Source organism: Chaetura pelagica, unplaced genomic scaffold (genome assembly GCF_000747805.2).
Source record: "Chaetura pelagica isolate M959 unplaced genomic scaffold, ChaPel_1.0 scaffold83, whole genome shotgun sequence".
NCBI classification, from domain to species: domain Eukaryota; kingdom Metazoa; phylum Chordata; class Aves; order Apodiformes; family Apodidae; genus Chaetura; species Chaetura pelagica.
This window is the reverse complement of record NW_009952893.1, coordinates 3,549,587-3,573,342: the sequence shown is the minus strand read 5'-3', so window position 1 is coordinate 3,573,342 and position 23,756 is coordinate 3,549,587. Positions and strand designations below refer to the sequence as shown.

General features: G+C 37.7%; 1 protein-coding gene across 1 annotated transcript in view; it reads left to right on the top strand.

Annotated features, from left to right (window-relative positions):
* The first annotated feature begins 19,909 nt into the window (after positions 1 to 19,909).
* The window catches only part of PDE7A (phosphodiesterase 7A), a 41,172-nt gene continuing 37,325 nt past the window's right edge, over positions 19,910 to 23,756 (top strand). Inside the window, exon 1 of the mRNA XM_009995549.1 lies at positions 19,910 to 19,969. Within this exon, the coding sequence (XP_009993851.1) occupies positions 19,910 to 19,969 (60 nt within the window). The remainder of the gene's footprint in view (positions 19,970 to 23,756) is intronic.

Genomic DNA, 23,756 nt, shown 5'->3' with positions numbered 1-23,756 from the left:
AAGAGAAATAATCCTGATTGTGGAGTGAGCCTGCATCTACTGACAGTTCAGATGGAGAGTATGGTTACAGTTTGTAGTTTCTGTAGTTTTTTTCCAAAAGCTGCTCTTCCTTTGACTGCTATCAACTTGCTATCAGAAGGCTATTAGCCTTCTGAATGCCCAGTCAACCTAGTATAGGCCTGAAAGAGTTTATAAAGGGGGATTGTGAAATGGGCTTTTGTCCTTAAACCACAATTTAGCGATTTGAAGAGGTTTGATAAAAGCACCGGAGCAGTGATATCCAGAAGACTAACAAGGAAGCTACTAATGTGGGTTAATTAAATCCATAACAAAGAGGAATAATTAAGGACTCATCCAGTGAACAGACTGACCTGGCAAAAAAACCCCTTATATGCAGGCAAAAGAATTAACATTCTGTCATTACAGGGTTTTTTTGTTTATAAATACCTTCTATTTTATATCCAATCCCAGCCATCCTGCAGACTTGTACTTCATCAGTCCATGGTCCTACATTTTCTAGTTCAGGAAAAGAAACATTGGGGAAAATTCATGGGCGCCCTAACAGTATAATGTTAGGGTTCAACAAAGATACGAGGTCTGCAGTTCTGTTGGTGAAATCTTTGTATAGTTAAGCTGGATATTTAGTGAAATGATGATGTGTTTTAGTTTTGTAGCATGCAGGTCTAGATATTATGTGAGTTTTACCCTACCTAAAACTTTTTTTTTCCCAGTTTGTAGTTCTGAACTAGGTGTAAGTGTAGCTAGCTAGCATGCACATTTGGCTGAAATGTGCAAGGATTGTCTGTGTTTTAAATCACTCTCAGCACTGTTATGAAGATAAAGTTAAAATAAAGATCAGGAATCCAAATACTGTTAAACTGGTGCATTAGGGATGAGGAATTATCGCTGTAGGTGCGATAAAAGACTTGTCATCTCTGCACTAACAGCAGTGACCTCTCAAGTCCTGTGTCATCTGTTTGAAAGGCACTGCTGAAACCTCCATCTCCTTCACCATTTCTGTTCCCATCTCAGCTGTACAGATAAACTGAAATGTAGCCCTTCACGTAGCTGTTTTTAAAATTATTTTTCGTCCTTCATAAATTCCCTTTCTAAGACTATCGGGCTTTTCTGTAGGCTCTTTTGTCTACCAGAGAATATGGTAGTTCTGCTCCTATACTTTGGAGGGGCAGAGGAGCTCATGCTTAGGGGAGGAGGGTCTGGTTATTAGTGCTGGAGTCCACTTGTAATTGCAGAGTCACTCTTGTAGTATTATGTTGCTTTTTGGCTACATTAAATTAATGCATTTATGCCTATTACTGAAAAATTACTCTGTGAGCTAAGGCTGTGTCTTTCCTAATAGTATTTTAATGCTACATCTCCAACACTTACGCCTCCAACAAAAGCCAAGGGATATTATGAATACCGGGCATGTTTTTTTACTGCAGAGAGTAGCATGATGATTTTTGCCTCTTTAGCTGGGAGAAAGAATCTCTTGTTGGTGGTGTCACAGTTTGACTCAGGTCCGACAACAATGCTCTCGATCCCCCCTCCCCCCAACCCAGGTAGGGAAGGAGAGAGAGAAAAAGAGAGAGACTTGGCTGGATTGAAAACTAAACTACACAGCTTTAATTAAAACACTAATGAATCATACAAGAAAATATATACAATTATGTACAGATAGATTCAGGTGTAGGCAAAAGCCTCTCGCCTCCCCCCACCCCAGCAACTCCCACAGCACTTCCCTGAACTGGGAAGAGTCCTGAGGAATCCCAGAGCTGCTGCTGGAACAGAGCAGAGAGTTATGGGGGTCACGAGAGATCAAGGCTGAGGATCGACGGTGATGGATGAACAGAGTCCTCCCTGGACACTGGCCATGGACGGAAGAGAAGGGGAGAAAAAGAAGGAAGGAAGTTGTCTCCTGTGATCTCTGACCTTCCTCTGAGCTTACGTAGATATATGGAATGGAATATCTTTGGCCAATTTTGCTGTCCATCTAACTCAGCCTCCTACGGGGGGGTCACAGATCTCCCCACAGTGTCTGAGCTGGCAGAGTGCAGGTGTGGCCTTGAAGCCTCAGTAGTTAGAAAAACATTCCACTGTCTTATCAGCCTAGCAGAACACACTGTTGCTAGTTACAAGAAAGCTTACTGAAGGAAAAAAAAAACAACAAAAAAACAACAAAAAACAGTAAAAAGAAAAATTGGCTTTATCCTGGCTCAAACCAGGACAGGTGGGCTTAAAAATAAAATGTTTTCTTAGTATTCCATTTACATTAAAATTAAGTATCAAGTGTTTTTGTTTGACTCTTTAATAAGTGTTTTGTTAAGGGAAGACTGAAGGTCTGCAAAGCTGCTTGCTTTTAAAGTTCTCAAGCAGTGGTTGAGTGAAGATAGCTCGTGGACAGACCAAGTGGCTGTGCTTGGTTATGCTGACTGCATACTATGAAAACTCCAATAATTGGTCCTCATACTCAGAAAATGGAACACATAGAAATTTGCATCTCCTGCTGTCTCACTGAGGAAGAATGTTTTTTATTTTACCTCATACCTTTAACTGGAATTTGTTTTCTGTCATCAAGCAAATATGTAGTGCTTAGGAGAAATGTGAGCTGTGCTTTGTGGTGTTAAATACACAAAGGTGTTTCAACAGTATTTTGAATATGAAAAAAAGCTATTTGAATGTGTAAAAAACAAAACAAACGAAAAAAACAAACCCAAAAAACCAACAACACTGCCACCAACAAAAACCTAGCAGGAAAGATAGGTAAAATACATACCAGAGCCTGTAATTTAAAATGAAGAAAAATTGGGAGGTGGATGTTCTTATGTAATTTTTCAAATATTTGAGTTAGTAGTTCATGTTTAGTGGTATGTAAGAACTATGCATGCTTTGGTCTTGTCCTTTAATTCCTTGTAAGGATAGAAAAAGGTGGCCCAAGTGCGGCACTCTACTCTTTTCTGTGGTAAAGGTGCAAACTGTATCATTCATTCTCTGTAAGGCACACACACACACAGGCACACACTTTGTCAAGACATAAAGGCATTACAAATGTTATGTATGGATGGACAAGCATTGGAATTAAGAATTTTCAGGCTTGCTACTTTAAGTTGTCCTACAATCACAGACTAAATTATGGCAAAAGGATGCCTTCTTGAAGATGATTAAGGAGTTTTAAGTATTCTAAGAGCAGCTCTTAAGGCCATGAGGCACAAATTAATTCTAATTATCCCATGGCAGAATGCGTCATTGAGGTTTTAATACTTTCTGTTCTATAAGGTAGATAGCCCAGCGTGTTTCTCAAGATGTCTTGCCTTGTTAAAATCCGCACAACACCACCTGGAGGGTTCTTTAAATTGCCAGTCTGCTTTGTGATGTGTATCTCCAAAGCCAGCTGACAACTCAAAGCAGTTGAACATCTGCGGGGACCACATTACATAAATGTGTTGGCATCAACGTAAGTTCTTCCCACGCATTCAAATGAAGCTGGTATGGCTGTACTATATCTTCTTAATCAGCTTTGTCTGACCATCTAGGTGATTTGTCTTTGGAAATTATGTCAGTTACTTAAGAATTTGTGGTACCTCACATATGGGCACGGAAAGTGTGCTTGTTGGAAACAGAGCAAGAAGATTGGAAGCTGAAGAAGGTGGTGATTTGAGTTCGCTTCTGGAAGATGAGACCTACAGAGTATCTTTAGCATTGGGTCTCTTTCTGCAAACTTGTTTCAGGGTATGCAGATTAAGTGAAAAATAAATTTTATTTCCCTCTGAAGTGAAATTTTAGGCTGTTTTTTGATGGGTAACGTAACTGATTTTGTGGGCAATACTAACTGCCTTGGTGTTGTCTGGAATATAGGCATGGCTGTGCATTGAAAGGTTACAGAGCAATGCTCCAGAAGCTGTGTCTGTATGAAATAATGTAAACAACTCCAACTTTTTACTGTCTCAGAGTTTCCATGTTCACCTAAGCTGGTTAAACTGTTACACACGTGTTAAACGTTCATGGTTTGCTGGTAGTATTGACTTAAATAACTTTATTTTAAAAATGCTGTGTGAGTCATGGCAAATAAAAATTATTTTTGTATCCTATTGTTTTTATTCAAGTACAATAGGTGAAACATCATAATAACAGCTATTGAAATAAACAACTTTTTGTTCCCAGGCTTCTGTTCATGCTAGTGGAGGGCATTAAAGTTAAGAGAATGCTGTTGTCTCGCTTTTTATGCAGCCTCTCATTTTTCAGTTTTCACTTAGGGATTGCATGTTTTCAATAACTTCTAAGAGTTCATCTCAAATGTTCAGTATTTCTGTAGCAATTAACTTTGGCTAGTGTTTTTCTGTTGGTGAAAGAAGGGGAAGTGAAAGTCTTATTTTATTGTCCTTAAAACGTTGATAGATGTTGCATCATAAAAATGGTGGGCTGTTAATACATTTTCAGTTGTTTTATGCTTTCCAAAATAGGTTTTTATCTTAGCCATTATATTATAACTAAGTGTATTATTCCGGTAGTGTTTTGGCATGGGTTGGTGCTGTTCCTCAAGGCAGTAGGGGGTTTCTAAGAGTTTGAGGATCTGTTCTTTCAGGGATGGCTGAGGGATGGGAAGAGCCTCATCAGTCATTTCTTCTGTACTGTTACAATAAACTTTTTGTGTGGGTCAATGATTTTAGTTCCATCAACAGAGAGACTGTTCTTTTACCAGCACAATAAAGAACCTAATGTAAAGTTGTCATCATGCAGGTGCAGAATCTGGCATCCTTCATATCTTAGAGCCCTTCATCACTGTGACATACAAATTAAGTGTCAGACTGTTGATATCCTGTAGAAATCTAGACAGTGTAAAGGAAAAAAAAATGATGGCATACCTGATAAATGATAGATTATAGGGCACCTAAATCAAGATACTGAAGATGGTTTTATCAATGTTGTTAAAAATTCAACTGTCTTTGTAAGTGGTGAATTAGCCTTTTATATCAACAAATATAATGGGCCTGTTACTTCATTGATAATCATTACAGAATTGATATGTCATTTAGGTGTATTACAGTTCTTGGCTATTTGGAAGACATAGGGTACAAATTTATACTTGACATTGTTTCTATTTATTGGCATTGTTTCTAGTTAATTTCTTCTCTCTCTCTGATGGTGCATCAGTGGTTTCAGTGCTCATTGCTTCTTGGTAGCTTGCCCATCAGTTTTGACCATAGGTACAAAAACCATTTTTATCTAGAATGCCAGGTTACCTTCCCCATTGTCACGCCTCCCCCTAAAAATACTTTTCTTTAGGAACATGCAATGATATCAGTTGTGACTAGTGCTTGTTAGCAGGACTATTTTGCTTTCAAGGGAACACCATTGATGTGATCTTGATTTGGCCTGATGGAGTTTGACAAAACCTGCAGTTTAAAAGAAAAGGAAATAAAAGAAGTCCTTTGCCTACACTGAAATGATGCATGTGCACATCAAGTGTTCTCTGTTGGTGAAAGTGGTTAGGAATCTGAGGAGCCTTCTGCATATGTGTAGGTTCGCAGATGTAGTGCATACATGTAGGCTGTTCCCATATTCATAAGCTCACTGAGTCTGGTCTAGACTATCTCATATCAAGTGATCTCAGTGTCCAAAAAGTGCTGATTTGCTGTATGTGATACCAGGTTGCTCTCTGAAGGATTCCCATATATCTGGCAGTCCAGATGGATAAATACAGGGAAATTGGATAGTTACTTTTTAAGAGTTTTTTCTAAACTGGTTCATTTCATAGATGTGCTGTTGCATTGGCATGCCAAAATAGACACTGTCAGGCAGGAGGGGAAAAAATTGCCTATTTGCTGCTTGTTGAGGAGAGCAAGAGTATGCCTGGCTTCTCTTCTGGTTCCCTGTTTGTGAACTCGAGCTTAAGTTTCTTCTGGATTAATCTCATGGTTGTTGTTGTTGGTGAGACTAAGCTTCTGCCTTCAGTTCGTTGTCATAACTGGCATCTGAAGAAAAGCCCATGGATGCAGCCTCCTTACTTACAGTACACAGGCTATGTACGTTTATGGATTGACATCTTCAGTCAATTCTTTCCTGCCAGCTCTTGCAAAGAGTTGCGTTGCTTTTCTGACTTTGCAAAATGTTTGCTCATCTTATTTTAGGAGAAGCTGTTATGCCTTGTTAAAAGGCTGAGGTGGGTTTCCCCAGCCTCCCCTTTTCTAAACTCTTGGTTAATGAACTACCTTACTACTGTCAGGTTTTCTGAGCAGTTTGCAGACCTTGTTGAAAAGGTTTCACTGTGTCCTGAAATCTAAAAGGTAAGAGAAAGCAAGTAGCACTGTTGAATAGGTCATCTTCTTTCGGCTTGAGAAACATTCATTTATATTCTTTAGAAATGTGTAAGTTGGTTGTACTTCTGCTAGTGCAAGAAAAAGGTAGGAAGTGAAACCCACTGAAGTTGCAACTGAGTAAACAAGCCTCTCAAATAGGTAATGTAACATGGTGGGGGGAAACAAACCTAAATATAGTTCCTTGAAAATTACATTTTTGTCTTGAAAATTTTTTCAGACCTTCACCTCCTCCCATTTTTTTTGTCTTAAGAGCAATCAAAAATAAGCAGTTCTGATGTTGAGCTTTCTCACCTATTTTTAGACTCATTTGAAGTGCAGCAGTGGGGCCTTTCAGTTCAGTTTTTTTGTTGGGTTTCTTATATATTTCACTCTTTTGTATGTTTGAAATAACAAAATACTGACTGGAGAAATTGCCACCCCTTCAATTTTAAAGGAAGAGTCTCAAACTGTTGCACAGAAATTAACTATAGATACTAGGGAAAAATATCAGACTAATCCATCAGGTGAGTATGTCAGGTTATATTTTATGGTACAAGATGTCCAGGAATAATCAAAGTAAGTATGTTGTGATATTTGGTTAGAGAATAAAAGTTAAATTCCTCTTCTGAGGTGTTTGTGATGTAATTTATAAGGAGGGAGGAGCTGGGGGGCTGTTAAACTACTTTTGCGTATGGTATTCCATTTTGTATGGAATTATTTCATAAAAAATATAATGACAATAACCAGCTAATCTCATCTAGTGTGGAAAATAGTTTATTGTCCCTTCAGCTGGTTTTGTGGGGGATATTTTTGTGACCTTTGGAACTTAGCATTCCATGAAAATTTTTAGCTTTTCTATAAAAAAAGGAAAATGCTGTAGTAATTACATGAAAATATACTATTTTGATGCAAACAGAAATTTATCCTGAGTGTTTCACAAATCTGTGCTGTTTTTTAAACATGACCACATTTTTCTTCAGTGCAATAGTATACTTACCTTTCTAAGCCTTGAAGAAGTTACAATTCAGATTTCAAAGCTGTTTTTCCTGTGGTCTGCTTCAACATGTGATAATAGGTACTTACTTGCAAAAAAATGAAGTTCTTTTTACGCTAGTGCCTCTCTTCTCATACAAACGCAGGGCTCCTGATTATCCAAGTCCTTCACAACATGTCTGGAATCAGAAGTTGAATAATATATATGGCCTTAGGGCAGGCCTTGCCTCTGTGGAAGACTAAAAGGTGTGCAGCTGAAGGGTGGTGAGCCTCCTGTATCACATGTCCACGCTACGTGGGAGGCTGGAGCCAGGAAAGGAGTCCAGCTTATTAGCTGTACTACTTTGTAATTCTCGAATGTTGTGTTATATTGAAACCTGTTCTACAAAGTCAGGGAATATAAAGAAGATCTAATAATGTCAATGGATTGAGGCACAAGGCAATGCTCATCCTAGGTGTTGTACCCAATGCATGCATGCATGCATATATATATATGCATATATGTGCACATATATATAACAGACAGCATAGCAATCTCTCAGTTCGAGGTGATCTTGAACTACTTAGTATAATAGTCCTGTACCAGTACACAAGTCATAACCTGATGGTGAGAGACATCAGTTTTTCAGATTAACTGCCTTATACCTGTAGATTCTAAAACATTAAGCAATTATTTTTATTAAAGAAGGAAACGTCATTATAGTGTTTAGACTCGTTGTAATTACTGCAAAGGTTCTTGGGAAGCTCTCAAGCACTCTGCTGTGCTTTTGTGGCTAAGCTGTTCAGAGCTTTGTGTAACATTAAATTTTCAGGGTCAAAGGCATTTAGATGTGCACTGTACACTTGAAAATTTACTCTCATCACTAAGGACAGATGGCTGTATGGCTAATCCCCTGTTCACACCCAGCCCCTGTTACTATACCACTTAACATTCTAGTTGGTGTTTTGTGTTGAACTAAGCTGCCTAGAGAAAGCAACTTTGGACAAGTTCTAAACCCAAGAGTTTTAAAGTTTTTTTACTGAACTTCTGAGTTTATAGGTAATAAAAGCAGACAATCCAGTATAGAAAGTTTAGTTGTTCCAGGAAGAGTGTAAGTAGCTGCTCAGTTAAAGAAGGATAAAAAAGATTGAATATACACAACTGTTTTTTGGTTGTGTGGTGTTCGGGGTTTTTTTGTGGTTTTTTTTTTTGTTTGCTTGTTTTTTTACTATGTTGTGCTCTGTAAAAAGTTGGTACTTGCTGGTTAAGAACGATTTGTTTAAATATGTGCATTTATTTCCAAATGCAGTTTATATGCTGAGTGTGTTTTTATATATATATATATAAACATGTATTGCTCAGGATACATTTTCAATTCTTTTATTTTTAGAATAGATTTTTAATTTCTGTTGTTAGAGCCTGATGAGTTATATATTTTGTTTACATCTTAAAACAACAAAAGTGGCCTCTCAGATGAATCTAGTGTTTGCAACTTCTTTGGGAAGATATGTGGATAAAGTGTGTTCTGATCCAACAGAACTTCATACTTGGTTTTTTTGTTTGGGGTTTTTTAATTTATTTTTTTCTTTGTAATTGAAAGAAAACAAAAAAATAATGACATAAGTGATCTTCCCTTGTGGATGTAATTCTAAAGAGAAATACAGCATTTAGGGAATATACAATTGGATTGACTGTGCCATCTGCATTAACACCCTTACATCAATGCATCGTGAGGTTTTAATTTTATTAATATTTTCCAGGAAATCTGTCTTCTTTATTGCATAAAGTGTACTTCCTTGTGAGAAGTATTACAACCATTCCTTGTGGGTTTTTTTTGTTGGAGAAGAATGGAGGATTGTGTGTACTTTTAAGGCAGTTAAATGCCACTCTGGAGTAAAAGGTATTTCTCATGCTTCCATCTTGTAATTGCTTGTTAGTGCAAACATGCAAATCAAGCTTTTCCTAGATTATGACTATATGCTTTGCATTTGTTAAAGTGTGTGATGTGAGGTCTGCAACCTGATTTGCCTTCCCTGCCCTCTTCCTCCCCTCCAGCTACTCCCAACAGACAAAAAAGCTCAAGCTGGGGAGCTGTGCTTACAGGAGGGCTGTATGTGATTAAAAAATGGGAAGAATTCTAGCAGTCCTAAATTGGGTACCCAGAAGGACTGACATTTGGGCTCTGATCTCTTTGTGCTGAAGAGGAGGGATTTGAAGATGAGTATTTCTCAAGTGGTCAGACATTTCTGATGATTCCTCTAGAGAAGCTACGGTGAAAATTAAGTCTGCCTTTGGAGTTGGAGTACTTGGCAATATGTGAAGCCTATTGCCATTTCACACCTTTCACAATTTGAAAAGTTTTTGCTCTTGACAGTTTGGAAAGTAAATGAAAGAGTCAGAGTTAGGCTTTTTGGCAGTGACTTCCAGATGAAGTTCATTAGCATAGAATGCAGTAAGACTTTGACCAAGCTGATGGGTCAGCCACAATGTGCTGCCTTTATTTTCCTATCTCCTACACTATTAATTGGTGGGATATGATGCAAAAGGGGAGACAGTACGATGAGGGTGAGTTGTTTGATTCCACATGGAAAATTGTGGTTAGAGGCAGGACGACAATATGTACTTTTGTGTAGGAAGCAGTAAAGAAAAAGTTGGGATAGCTGTGGTGCAGGCAGACTGATTTACAGCATGGGAAGCAAGGTCGTGCAGAGTGTGTCACAGGTCAGCTCCTCATGTCATCCCCAAAAAACAGGGATCTTGAACTACAGCTGTGGTCCCGTTTCTTTCTGGTTTGTTTTTGGTTTTTGTTGTTTTTTTATTTTTTTCCCTAGGTAAGCCTTTTTTGGGTAGGCTCAGTGCATCCAATACTGTGCCCTTCAGGAGCAATAACATGCATATTCAGTAGCTATTTTAAAGTAAAGAATGTTTTTAGTGCTTTCTATTATTCTTTTGTTCTGATCTTCAGTTCTGTGTGCTAGTCTATATTTCCATAAATCTTTCAATTCCTTCATAATGTGAGAAAGTATTTAATTATATTGAGGCTTGTGTCTGTGTTACATCGTATTTGGCGAAGTAACTGACAGCAGATCCTCCTTTCCCCTGGAGAAGGGGGAAAGCAGTGCTGTATGCCTTTTGATCTGTAAATTCCCATCTGCAATTATGCTACAGTCATAGAATCATAGAAATATTCAGGTTGGAAAAGACCCTTGAGATCACTGAGTCCAACCATCATCCCTACTTTACAAAGTTCTCCCCTAAACCATATCCACCAACACCACATCCAAACGACCCTGAAACACATCCAGGGATGATGAGTCAACCACCTCCCTGGGCAGCCTATTCCAGTGTCTAACCACTCCTTCTGTGATTTTTTTTCCCTAATGTCCAGTCTAAACCTCCCCTGTTGCAGCTTGAAGCCATTCCCTCTTGTTCCATCGCTAATTACCTGTGAAAAGAGACCAGCACCAACCTCTCTACAATGACCTTTCAGGTAGTTGTAGAGACTGATGAGGTCTCCCCTCAGCCTCCTCTTTCTCAAACTAAGCATTCTCAGCTCCTTCAAGTGTTCTTCATAACATTTATTCTCTAGGCCCTTCACCAGCTTTGTTGCCCTCCTGTACTCACTCCAGCACCTCGAGATCTGTCTTGAATTGAGGTGCCTGAAACTGGACACAGTACTCCAGGTGTGGCCTCATCAGTGCTGAGGACAGGGGGACAATCACCTTTTTACTTCTGCTGGTCATAGCATTTCTAATACAAGCCAGGATGGAAGATACTCTTCCCTCATTTTCTGAATGTGTTTTGGAGGGTGCTTATGTACCTTGTTTTGTCATTCTGCTTCTTTCCAAAAGTACTTCTATAAAATTAGATCGCTACATTAATAAGGAAATTATGATCCAATATATGTGACTTTCCCCTTACTGCCTAAGTAATATAACATTAATGAAATTAATTATTTTGGTATTCTTAGTTTGTTGTGCGCAGACAGCACAAATTTAGTACTGGAGATAATACTGTAGCAAGCTTTTCACAGAGCAATGGGATTGTAAGAGATGCTGAATTTGAAGACAAAACTGGCATCTGGTAGTAAAAATTGGTGGGATTTCTATATACCCAAAATACTAAGTACTTTCAAATATACTACACTGAACTACTGTTCAGGGTTCTTGGTGATGAAAGGTCTTAATGCTAGTTTGTGTGCAGAGAACACTGCAAGTGGACTAAACCCAAGACTTCAAGTAATAAATTTAACCAGAGTAGCTAATTGTTGCCTTAATTAGATATAGCTTCAAAGTGTATGCAAAGATTTTTCCACTACAGCTTTTCATCACTTCTACAAGTTCAGCATGCCCTATACAGATGCTTAATTTGTATGCTGGGCCCTGTGATAAAGCTATTTCTGTCGATGAGATTCCAAAATTGTAGGCACTGATGTCAATGCAGATGAGGTTAGCCTAATTTGGTCAAGAGAGGGCTATGCCATGCAAAATCTTCTTTACATGGGCACATAAAGCCCAGTGCCAAGACTGACAGGTGTCCAGTGGGTGGCAAGGAGCTTCAGAGATAAACATTCTTTTTGGTACTGCAACAATTCATGCTTCTTTAAGAAACAATATAATAATTGTGTGGCTTTTTTTTCAGCATCCTTGCAGGGTAACTAAGTAAATGGAAACATGACTTAACTTTACAAATATAAATCTTTTAAATCCTATTGAAATAACTTTTAATGCTAGATTCTTTAATTACTGTTTAGTGTTAAAGCTCGACATTGAAAGTAGCATCTTGTTACCTTCAAAATTGGAATATCCAAGTTCAGAGGTGTGCTGCTGTGAAGTCTCTGCAAGAAGAATGACTTGAAAATTGTTTTTAATTGTAGGAGGTCTTGGGATGTTGTAAACGCAACAAAATGCACACCCAGGTTGAATAATGGGAAGTTTATACAAGTATATTGCATTTTTGAGAAGGCTGTAGAAGGATATTAGTTGTAGTTGAAGAAGTCCCTAAACATTTTCTGATAGCTTTCCACCTTTTTTTTCTATGTGAACATGTCAGCTGTGAAGTCTATTAAAAATATATTGATGTATTTATAGATCACTTTCTTTATATATGCCTGTTTCCATACCTCCTTTCATGCCTCCCCCTAATAGGAGATTGCAGGCATATAGAATTTTTTTGCCTGGGACCTTTTTTGTATTAGTTTTGAGCATGTAATTTTTCTGTTCTTTTGTCAGCTCTCTCTCAGTACTGATGTATTTAAAAAACAAACAAACAACTCAAGCCCTCTTTCATTTTATAAAAAAAAAAAAAAAAGAGAAAAAATATTATGCTGATATCTCTAATAGAAGGCTGAATGTTTTCAGTGTATTTCAGTCTGGAACACACTGCTCTTTTTCAGCTTAACACCTGAAGAAATAAGCCATTGCACTACTGAAAAGCTCTGTTACTGGGTCAGCTTTATCTGTAGTGGGTGAGATAGGGAAATAAATAGATGAGGTTTTTGATGAAAAGTCTTCAGATGCATGGATTGCTGGCACCCACATGCTAACAAAATGTTAATGGAAGGCAATAACTACATGTTTTACAGGTGTGTAAATGTCTATAAAAGATCAGGTTTGCATGAAAATACCTTTATTACCCTTTATCAGCAAGTTTTTAAAGCATTTGCTACAAGTAAGTTGCATCTGCTGCCAAGAAGGAGAATTTGGAAGTAAGAAAGACTTGGTTGTTGTGTTGACTGAACACAATAAAAGGTGGGAAGCTGGCAATAATGTATTGGAGCCTGGAAAGCAAGAGACAGCATTGCAGTGACAGGTGTTGAACTGTGGCTGGGCTTTCCAGCTTCCTGCCTCATTTGAGCCTTTCCAAGTTTAAGTCATTCAGCTGAAATTGGTCTGCTTAACCAGTTCAGTTGAAATTGGTCAGCTTAAGCTTATTTTGGGTGTAGGTTTAATTAGTTCTTGGGAAAACACATGAACACTACAAGTATTTTTGGGTATGGTGTATGAGCAGGTTCTGAAATAAGTGTTTGGTGCAGACCAGCCTTCAGATTAATTTTCTCAGGAAAGAATGCTGTAGAAGAAACTGCAGCTCTGCTTATGCGTGTTTGTTCTGGATTTGGATGGGTTTTCTCAGTTTTGTGGGTTTTTTTGGTGTGTTTTTTGTCTTTGGTTTGTTGGGTTTTTTGTTTGTTTGTTTGTTTGTTTTTTGTTTTGTTTTGGTTTTTTTTTTTGTTTTTCTGCAAGCTTGGAATGTAAGGTTTTTGAGGTGAAAGAAATTGCATGTAGTTGGCCAAGTGCAAGTTCTTGTGAACATTTTTCAGTTTTAGACACCCTGTCTTGCTTCTTAGTTTTGTGCTTTGCTTTTTTGTTAAATGCTTGGGCATGGCCCATATGATCCTTCTTTCAATCTCTTTAATCTTTATAAACTCTGTGATGACTATTCAAGTTTATTATTTTCATATGTAATTATAAATAAAGTACTATATTGATTAGTGGATTTGACAGCAGATGGTGTAACCTGTTTTAGTGTTTGTCCTGTGTAGTCCTTCAGTTACTTTAATGGAAATGATTGCAGAATAGGAAAGGAAAAGCTAGGCTTGGTTTGTTTCAGATGTCCTTTTGCCATCCTTGCTTAATTTATTAATATGATACTTCCAGCTTTCCCTTATAAATTTAATCTTTTCTGACAACATAATATTTTTGTGTGATGCCTAGCAAGGAACCAGAAACAAAGATGATTTTATTACTGCCTTTTTAATGTTTAGCATATTTTTTGAGCTTTAGCATATTCCTGTGTGCCTAGGGAATTAATGAACTTTTTTTTTTTTTCCTGTGGGACCTCTTCTTTAAAAAAAAAATAATTTGAAAATTAGTACTAAAATCCTTGCATAAATATCTGCTAATAATAAATAGAGGCCTGAGGAGGAGCTCACTAGGTGTCTGTATTTTAATTTTATATAAACTACTCTTTACATTTTTCCTACAAAGTGAATTGAAGCATGTACGTGGGGGTTAAAAGTATCTTTTAGTAGTGCTGGAGTAGCAAAAATTTGCTAGTCAAGAACCAGGCAGACAGATGGGAGATTACGTATCATTTGGTAGCCAAGTAGAAGCTCTTCATTTTTATTTTTTTTAGTCAATCTTTTAGTTTCTGATTGGTTTTTGTGTCTGATGAGAGAAATTGGAGCAAGTCAAAAAGAGCAGCTCACACTGTACCCTGTCCCCATGCCTTTTAGCCTGCATTCATTGCACTGTGTTGCTCTCTTTGGGTTCATGAGCTGGACAGATGCATCTGTGGGAATTCATACAGCTGCTCTTTGGGGAGTCCCCAGTTGCTTCCTGTGCTCCCCCTTTCCTCACACACACTTCTAGGAGCTGTGAAGCTGTAGAAGTGAGCTAGTAGTGCTCATATAATAAAAACCATTGAAGAAGCTTCTTTCCAAGGGGAAAAGCTTAAGCCTTTTGAATTTAGAGGACAAGCTTCTTGTGTCCTTTGCATCTTCTGTAGATCATGAAACATTTTGAGATGCAAATACCGTGACTTAAACTTCTCTAATTTCCTTTTCTGGTGGTGTGATGCTTTGACATTTTTGTGATGTCCTTCAGTGAGATTGTTTTTTATTTAGGTTTCCAGTTAAATAGGACATGCAGTAAGATAGTCTTTCACTCTTCAAAGGATATGCTTTAGAAATAGATCATAGATGTTTTATTTACTAAAATATTATTTACTAAATTTAAAATAATTTAAAATAAATTAAAAATAATAATTTAAAAACTATTTACTAAAATATTGGTAGCTTTTCTCATCACAAATTACTTTTAATCTGTTTTCACTTATATAGTCAGGTTACTTTCGATTGTGAAGTATGTGGGAATTGAAATTACTCTTTATTTGTTTCCAATGTACCGCTCAGTCTTTGTTGAAAGTGTGTTTAATAGTCTGAGGGCTTGATGGTACTCACCTTTTAACAATGATTAACACAGATGAAGGCATCCTGAACTCTAAAACTGGTCCAGGTTCTTGCCGTGCTGCAGATTTTTTGTAAATGGGGTGATATTACCTGCAGAGGTGTGGACAGAGCATCTGTGTGACTATGCTAAAATAATTTTCTGTCCAAGGTAATAATCCTTACTACATTCTACAGACAGTTAAAAAATAAGTATTTTCTAAGTAACACATGACAAATACACATATGTAGAAATTTTCTTTCTTTATAGAGGATTTGGTAAAACTGAAGTATAGCTTCTGGCCAACATCTTTTCTCTGGAGAAAAGCTGAAATCAGAAGTTCTGTGGATTTAAACGAAGCTCTAAAATACAATTACAAGAGAGCAGCCATGGAGAACTGGTGTCAGAAAAAAAATGGAGAAAGAATACTGTAGAACTTCAGTTGTTTGGCTAGGTATGCTTTCATGAGGACAAGGGTTATACAGAACAAACTGGCACAGTGACAGATGATTCCGTTTAGATCTTCTAAATATATAATTGTATGCTGTTTGTAGAAACTTTGAAATTTGCTGTGTTAGGTAAAGCAAATCACCAGAAGATTAACGAAAGTTCGTGATGTGATGGAGACAGTGAGAGTATTCTAATTTGTATTGCAAAAGGGGCATTTTGGAAAGAAGTAATCAGTTTTGAGATATTTAATCTATGCAAGGAAATTAAAAATGTGTTCTCATCCACCCCTCAACTAAGTTATGTGCTTTTTTTTTTCCAAATCCCTTTTTCAGTGTTACACGGTCATTTATATTAAGTTGCGTAAGCATGATGTTGAGCAAATAAGATGAAAGGTTAAAGCCAGCCATCAGAAAAAGTCAGTGTTTAATATAATGTGCTTGCGTTGGCAAAGATTTATGTGTTTGCTTTCTAAAATACCGAATAGCTCTTTCCCCCTTTGGAAATGCAGTGCACATAAAATGATCCCCTCACAGTTTTCTGTTGCTACATTAGAATAGCTGATGAATGAGTGGTGGTATAGAAATGCAGGGTAGTTGGCTTCCATTCAGTCACTGCAACTGGATCCTTTCCTTCCTAAAAGGGGAATTTTCATTTTCTGTTTTACTGAAGGCTGAAATGGAAGATAAATAAAAATGAAAAGTCGTCAAGGAACTGGTTAAATTATGCTTTCTGGCTATGTAGCCATTCTTGGCTTTTGGATAAGTTCTAAACCCATGGTTTAAGATCAACTAGCCTTTTGAGTTGAACTGCAATGAGCCAGGTAGTAATGATGATTTGTATGTGGTAATGAAGGTGAATTTTGCTAAATCTCTTTAGTTTTCATGTTTGATTGTTACTTACTGGCTGATCTGTCACTTTATTAGTAAGCAGCTAGAAAAGCTGGAGTTTTATGTTTAGTTGTGACATAGGCTAACATGGCAAATGTTTGAAAGAAGAAGCTGAATTGAAAGTAAAATGCTTAGATAACATTGAAATTAAGACAAAAACAGAAGTAGCATTTGTAATATTTGATCACTGTGTACACTGTGAAATTCTAAAAGGTCTCTTCTTGGTATATGTAACAGTGTATTCTCTTATTTTTTCCATGAGTGCAGTGTTTAGTGGTTGGGTTGGGCTGCAGCAATAGCTACCCACATTTATTACAAGAATACTTCTCATAGATTACAATTTAATTATCCTTTGTTAGTGAAGTCTGTTGGTGAGAGAGACTGCACATAATAGATAATGAGGCAGGGAGAAAAGTGAAGAAAAGATAGAAATTAGTTTAGCACTGCGTTTTTTTCACTGAATGCTGATGAATTAGTAAATTACAGGCTTTAATATTACTCTGCTGTCTTGACAGGCTTTTAATAGCAATATGGTTAAGTTCACTGACTGGTCCATAAGAAGTAATATGCTAGTCAGGAAAGTATCCTAGAAATCAGTGTGGCACAAGCCACTGTTCTGTGCCTGTTCTGGAAGGAAGCGTTTGAAGGACAAAGGAGACTCCATGGAGATCTTAATTTCTGGGCCAGGTGTGTAAGTGCATGCATGTGAAACCAGGGCATTCTGGAAGGTAGGAGTGATGAGCAGCAGGCCTCAAACTTCTGCATTAAAACCTGTGTTGATGGAGGTCTGTGAAGCTCCATTGTATTTAACCGGGAGCATCATATGAGACCAAATAATGTCTGAAATATGGTGCTGTTATTTCAACTCTGTATTTCCTGTAGGTGTTATTGAAATGTTTGGGGGGGTGGGGGAGGGGCGCATTTAAAGACACTTCTGTGGATACAGTAGTTACTGAGGTTTGTAAGGAAACACTGACTCATTTTTTAGGACTGTTGAAATTTATTTAAAACAAAAAAAAGGATTGGAACAGATGGATATTTAGAAATACGCAAGTAAAATTGGGATCCTGCACTTGAAGTACCAAGTAACAGAATGCGCTAATAGGAAATAATGGGTTTCCATGTGGAGCCTCGCAGATCACTAGGTGGCTAATTAATTAAAACATTTACTATTGGAGGACAAAAGAGGAAAGGGCGATTACTTCATATTGCTGTTTTCTAAGAAAAAAAAAAATTGTGCTTCTGATATCAGTGGAAGAAAGGCTTGCTCCATGTGCCTAGGGTCTTCACACTTCAAGAACATCTCCATGTGTTTAGAGACAGGAAAACAGAAGAATGATCAGGGATCGAAAATAATGGTGACAGAGAGAAATGCTTGACCTTAAAAAGAGTATTAGACTGTATTTGTGTTAGTTTTAATTGGAGAAGAGTTTGGTCTTGAAGCAAATCACCTAATTGACCCTGTTTATCATGCCCGTTTGTTTCTTTTCCAGAGTGGTTTGGGTAAGAGCTAAGTAGCCTCCTTTCGAAAGACACAAAGCCATTCCACTCCTTGTATGCACTAATGTACTCTAACCCTTGATAGGCTCATAGAAGTTTGACCAGTTAACGGTCATTTTTGGCAGCCTTGAATGTCCTGTGGTACAGTCTGGTTCAGGAAGTTTGAGTAAATGTGACTTGCAAAATAAACCTTCTGGGCTTCATAGAATATGAGCGTAAAGACTTCAGGAGCAGCTGTGTTTTGATGTGCTCCTGCTGTGCCAAATTGCTAATGCAGAAACAGCCTAATGCCTTTTATTTTGTGTTTTTTTTTTTTTTAAAGTAACATTGGACTGGTGATGACTAATTGTTAGAGGGTCTTAACCTTGTTAAGTGGTGTTTGGAGATGGTAAGGTTTTGAAATCTACCTCCATAAGAGTTTGTATTTTGGGTGGAACTTGACAGACCTTTAGATAAGCACTGTATTTATTAAGTGAGATACCTAAATGTTCCTGCTTGTGGTCTTTACCTGACTGGTTTTCAGGGGCATGGGGAGGGGAGAGAGCAGAATGTACACATTTGCAGTCTAATAGTGCTGTAGTAACCTCCATCTGGTGCTGAGATCATGACTATATCTTAAAAGCCAGAATGAACGCTTTATAATATGATTCTTAATAACCAAAAGCCCTGTCCCAGTTACTGAGTTTTCTCCTTCCTTCAGTAAACAGCCATTGTGGTATCTGTCCCCAGTGCCTGTGAATAGGAGGAAACTAATTTCTCAGTGCTTAAGTTACTCCTTTACTAAATCCCTGCTAACTTTTGTGTTTTGTGCACATACTGGAATTTGCAATATGATTTTCTTACAATAAATAATTAAAGGGAGAGCAGGATCTTCATGTTGTTCTCCTTTCAACTAGTCAGCTTCATCCTTTTAAACTCAATAACCCCACACTTGGTTCTTTTTTTCCCCTCTGTAGCTGCTTTCCCCCCCAGCTATTAAAGATTTCTTTGTATTTCTGAAATGAAACATTTTTTGTCATCTTAAAATGACAAAAATTTAAATCTCAAAGGTGCACCAAGTACGTAGGACTGCTTGGCTGCATAATCGGTGCTCTTAGAGGAGGTCAGCCTGCTTTCCCACCCCCGAAAGTGCCAGGGATGAGGGGACTGAAGACAAGTTCAGCCTTGGGAGGAATAAAAGGAAGCAACGTGCCAGTTGAGACATGAGTATGTGTGGCTAGAAAGGTGGTATGAAGGATGTCTTGGTATTTCATAGACAAAATAAGAGATTAGAGAACCATGGTTGGCTTCAATGATTGCATGTATTCAGTGCATTAATGTTCTTTCATGTTTCATATGTTTTGAAGTTCAGTTCACAGCAGTTCTCCAGGTCTCGGAGATGAAAGAAACTTGTGAATATTGGTGCAGTGGAACCTGATGAGAACAGGGCCTTGTTAGTATTTAGAGACAGGGCAGTATCTTGAATTAGCTCAGGTGGTTTGAGTAGTGACAGTTTGATCCTGTAGCCTACCAAGCATTGCAGTGTCAAAATACGGTTATAAAAGCATGTAATTGTGGTTTTTAATTTCTTTTAGCATTTCGGTAGGATTTAGGAAGGCTTTACTGTTTGCCGTGACCTCTGGTTGTAAAACTTTCTCCTGGAGCCGGAGTTGGCAGCGATTGGCAGGGGGGGCAGCGCTGCTCCCACCGAGCTGGGTGCTGGGCCGCCCTGTGACGGCAGCCTGGGCGCAGCTGTTGGGGCAGGCAGCTCCTGCCTGCTGCCGCACCTCTGCCCACCACTGCTGACACCCTGGCACAGCTTTCAGCACTGCCGGGGAACGGGGAGGAGAGTATGCTTCTGGTCTTCGGGGTGATCCAATGGGAATTGCATTGATCTGGTGTTTAGCTCTGATCCTTATCAAATGGATTACTTCTAAGGTAGGCCATTTTATTGTTCTGTTTTGATTCACCAGGTTTATAAGTAGCCTGAGAGAAAACCAGTCATTAAGAACCTCGCAAGTACTTATTTTTCTTTCCAAATCTAATCTGTTTTGGAAACACATCATTCATCATTTAAGGTTGTGTTTCTTAAGTGTTGGTACATGATTTTGTAGCTCTCAACTTTTGCCTGCCTTGAAGTGGGAAGAGTGTGTTTGTAGCAGTGCCAGTTGGGACACGAAAAGGGATCTGAAATGGCTTCTGAATGGCAAAGGTTTATGTGCCTCCTTTACTAACAGATCTGCAATTTTATAGTGCTTTAAAGGCCTTGTGAAAACAAGGAAAATAAATTTTAAACATAATGAGAATAATACATATTAGTGTTTTGCTTCTTGGACAGGATATCCTTTTTGTATTGTTGATTTCAGGGTTACAGGAGTGGAAATACCAGTTTTGTTTGCTTAGGTGGAATACTAGTTACTTTGCTTGCTTTGTAGCCTTTCCATTTGAGATACCTGTGCTTTGAAAAAATGTGCTAATGTTAGACAAAATTGGGAGTTCCTACTCTTATCATTCTAAAGGATGTAAGTGTCCCCATAATATATACTGTGGTAGTAAATGTAGGTGGAATTGGTGCCTGGACATGTGACCAGGCTCCTTGCCGCATAGCTTGCTGTCTAACCTTGAGTTAATTCAAAAAGGGGAAATAAATTTAAGTTCAGGATTGTGGAGGAGAGCCAGAATCATTGGAGAGAATGAGGGAAACAGAAGAGAAAAAATACAAGTCAGAATTAATGCATTTATATCTAGGTTTTTAATCACTACACTATTTAAACATTTTTATACAATTAATGAATTTGAATTTGTTTTGAGAAAAAAGTACCTGTTCCTGTATTCTTCAGTCATTGGCAATAACAGTTGTAAATTTGCTGAAAGCAGAAACGGTCTGGCTAAGTTGCTAGCACTTGTGATAACTGTTGTCACATCAGGAAAAAGACCAGGATACCCTAATGGAAGTTCACTTGTGCCTGAAGGCAGATTCCAAATGCCAAAATTTTACAGCCTGTTTGGTAGCCTAATTAGTCACCTGCATTTTGTTGCTACATTGTTGAATTGCTGGTTTTCTGAATCTCGACACAAAAAGCCTACTTAAGGGTTATGTCTATAATTCAGTTTGGTCAAAGATTCTGTTAAGGTGGGAAAAACAGGAAGGTTAAGTAGCTGACATAATATAGTTAAACATAAAACCCTCTTTTATGTATGGTTGGGTTTTTAAATGTGCTCATTGTGGTTTTTTTTTTTTTTTTTTTTTTGGGGGGGGTACATTAAATAATCCTAGTTTTGTTGGTTTTGAGTCCTTCTGCCATTCTCATTTAGTTTCTAAAGGTAGTATCCCTGTGTGTTTTTGTCCCCACTTAGGTCAATCACTTACACTTTTTTGACTATGCTATCTTTTCTGATACATCTTCAAGCTTTTGTATATTTTTGTTAAATATGAAAGTTTTTATTTTGATAAAGCTTTGGGTAAATCTTATTATGCCATTTGGTCTATATCTAGAGTAAAAGAAAAAGCCTTACAGATGCTTGTTAGATATCCGTTACATTTATATCTGTCATTAAACCACCAGCTAAGTTTATAAATGACTGCCATCCATCTTGGGAGACAATAATGAAATAGCTTTGTATGGAAGAAAATAGTAGAATTGCAACATTCAGATATTTGAAGGGGATATGTGTCTTATTCTTATAGATAAGTATTGCTCTCCTGAAGTTAAATACATTTTCTTATCACTGGCTTGATAAATTTTCAAAATACTGCTTTGAACTATCAAAAACAGTAGTACTGTTTTGCAGTGGCTTGTCTTGAGTTCAACAACAGTTACTTAAGTGCTTTAAAATAACATTTTTCCAGGGCTTTTGTGATAAAAATCTTGGTGACATCTTAAGTTAGTATGATACTTTAAATTATTACTGAAGTAAAAGAATTATGATAAAGAATATTCTCACTTTTTGGAATCCAGTAATCCAGAAATCTGGTCTAACTAATCTGTCATTCCAAGGCCTGCTAATTGATAAACTGTCTTAGAATCATGAATTCTTTCCAAGTGTGTGTATTTGTGGCAGCAAAACCAGCAAATTGCAGTTACCATGATATAACAATTTATCCAAACTTGTTCTTACTTTCTCTTTCTGAAAACAACCCTCTAACTGTTGGGCAAATAACTTGGGCAGAAAAGCCAAGTAGGTAAAAATACAAGACTGGCTGTATTGCTGTCCTCTGACTTTTCTTTCCTCATTTCTGAATAAACAACTGAGTCGCAAAATAAGGGATTTGCACTCCATCAAAACGCGTAGGTTGTTCTTTCTGAGGAGAGGCACTGGATACTGAAGGCTGACAGCTCCATCAGTTTTTTTCTGTTGTTACAGAATTAAACCAGCAGTTGTTTCACTTGACAATCTGAAAGCTGGCTAGCTGGCTTTTGCTGAAATGAAGTGCCCAGCAGTAATGCTGGTGTGGTGCTCTGAACTGGATCGGGAAGTCCTAGTGATAAAACTGATACATGAGTGGAAACGTTTGTTTGGCACAAACAGCAGCAGGTGCTCTGTTTCCATGTGTTCTATGCATCTGCTCTACTCCTCAGCATCACTGAAGCAGTTTCCCTTTGAAGACACGTGTGCTATTTTGGCATGTCATTCCTGTTGCAGGGCCTCTAATAATTTCCTATAGTCTTGTGAAAAGATTTTCTGACAGAGCAGACTTAAATCTATCTTTTGGTAGATACTTCCTTTGCCTGTTTCTGTGGAGTCCTTGTATCATTGTTGTTCTTAAAGAATTAATGGATTTTCCACTTTGGTTTGAAGAACTTTTGTGCACTTTCCAAAAATATGTGAAAAAATAAGAGGAGAAATGACAGTTTTTCTTACTGTATTGCCCTTTGGAAGAATAAATGACACTTAGATATGAAACTGAAATTTAAGTTGAGTTTTTCAAAGTGGAAGTCCAGTGTAAACAATCCTTCAGTTTCCCAGTAATCTTTACACGTCTTCACTGCTGAAGCAAAACAGCCCACCCAGTTCAGATAGCTCTGCTCGTGTCTGGGAAGGAGCGGAGTGGTTTAGAACCTTTCCTAATCATTGGAGAAATTTGTTTAATCACTTGAAATCCAACAGATATTCCCACCGGACTAAGCAGTCCCTGTGCTTTAAAAGGGAACCTGCCTAAACACATTAGAATTGTCTTCAGTTAGAGCACGAGTAATTCTGTCTGCCTGTTTGTTTGAAATTTGTACGGGGTGTGTGTGTGTGTCAAGGAGTTCAGTATGGCTTATGGTTATTAACAGGTACAAAGCCTCAGACCAGAGAGGTGGCAGAGATCTAGAAATAAAATTTTATGCTAAATGAGTTAAAAAATATTAACAGTATCAACAATACTGTGATGCTTTGAAGTGCTAGAAGTGAAGCTCTGTCCGTAATATTTTTAGCCGAGATCTCTGCAGGCTGAGTCAGTATGTGCTACAGTCATCTTTACTGCATAAGTAAGGAAAAATTTTAGTTTAAGTATAGTCTTAATGTCTTGGTAGAAGATTAAATTACCTTTTTTTTTTTTCTTTAGTTTTTCTAGAGTGGTGTAGTAGTATAACAAATACACTGACAGTATTATTTGAAGTGGGAAAACAAGTGATATGCCTTTACCTGTGGCACACAGTCCATTACCCATTTGGAGTGTAAGCTGACACAAAGTTATACATGGCTGGATGAACATAATATTTAATTTACCTATCACAAG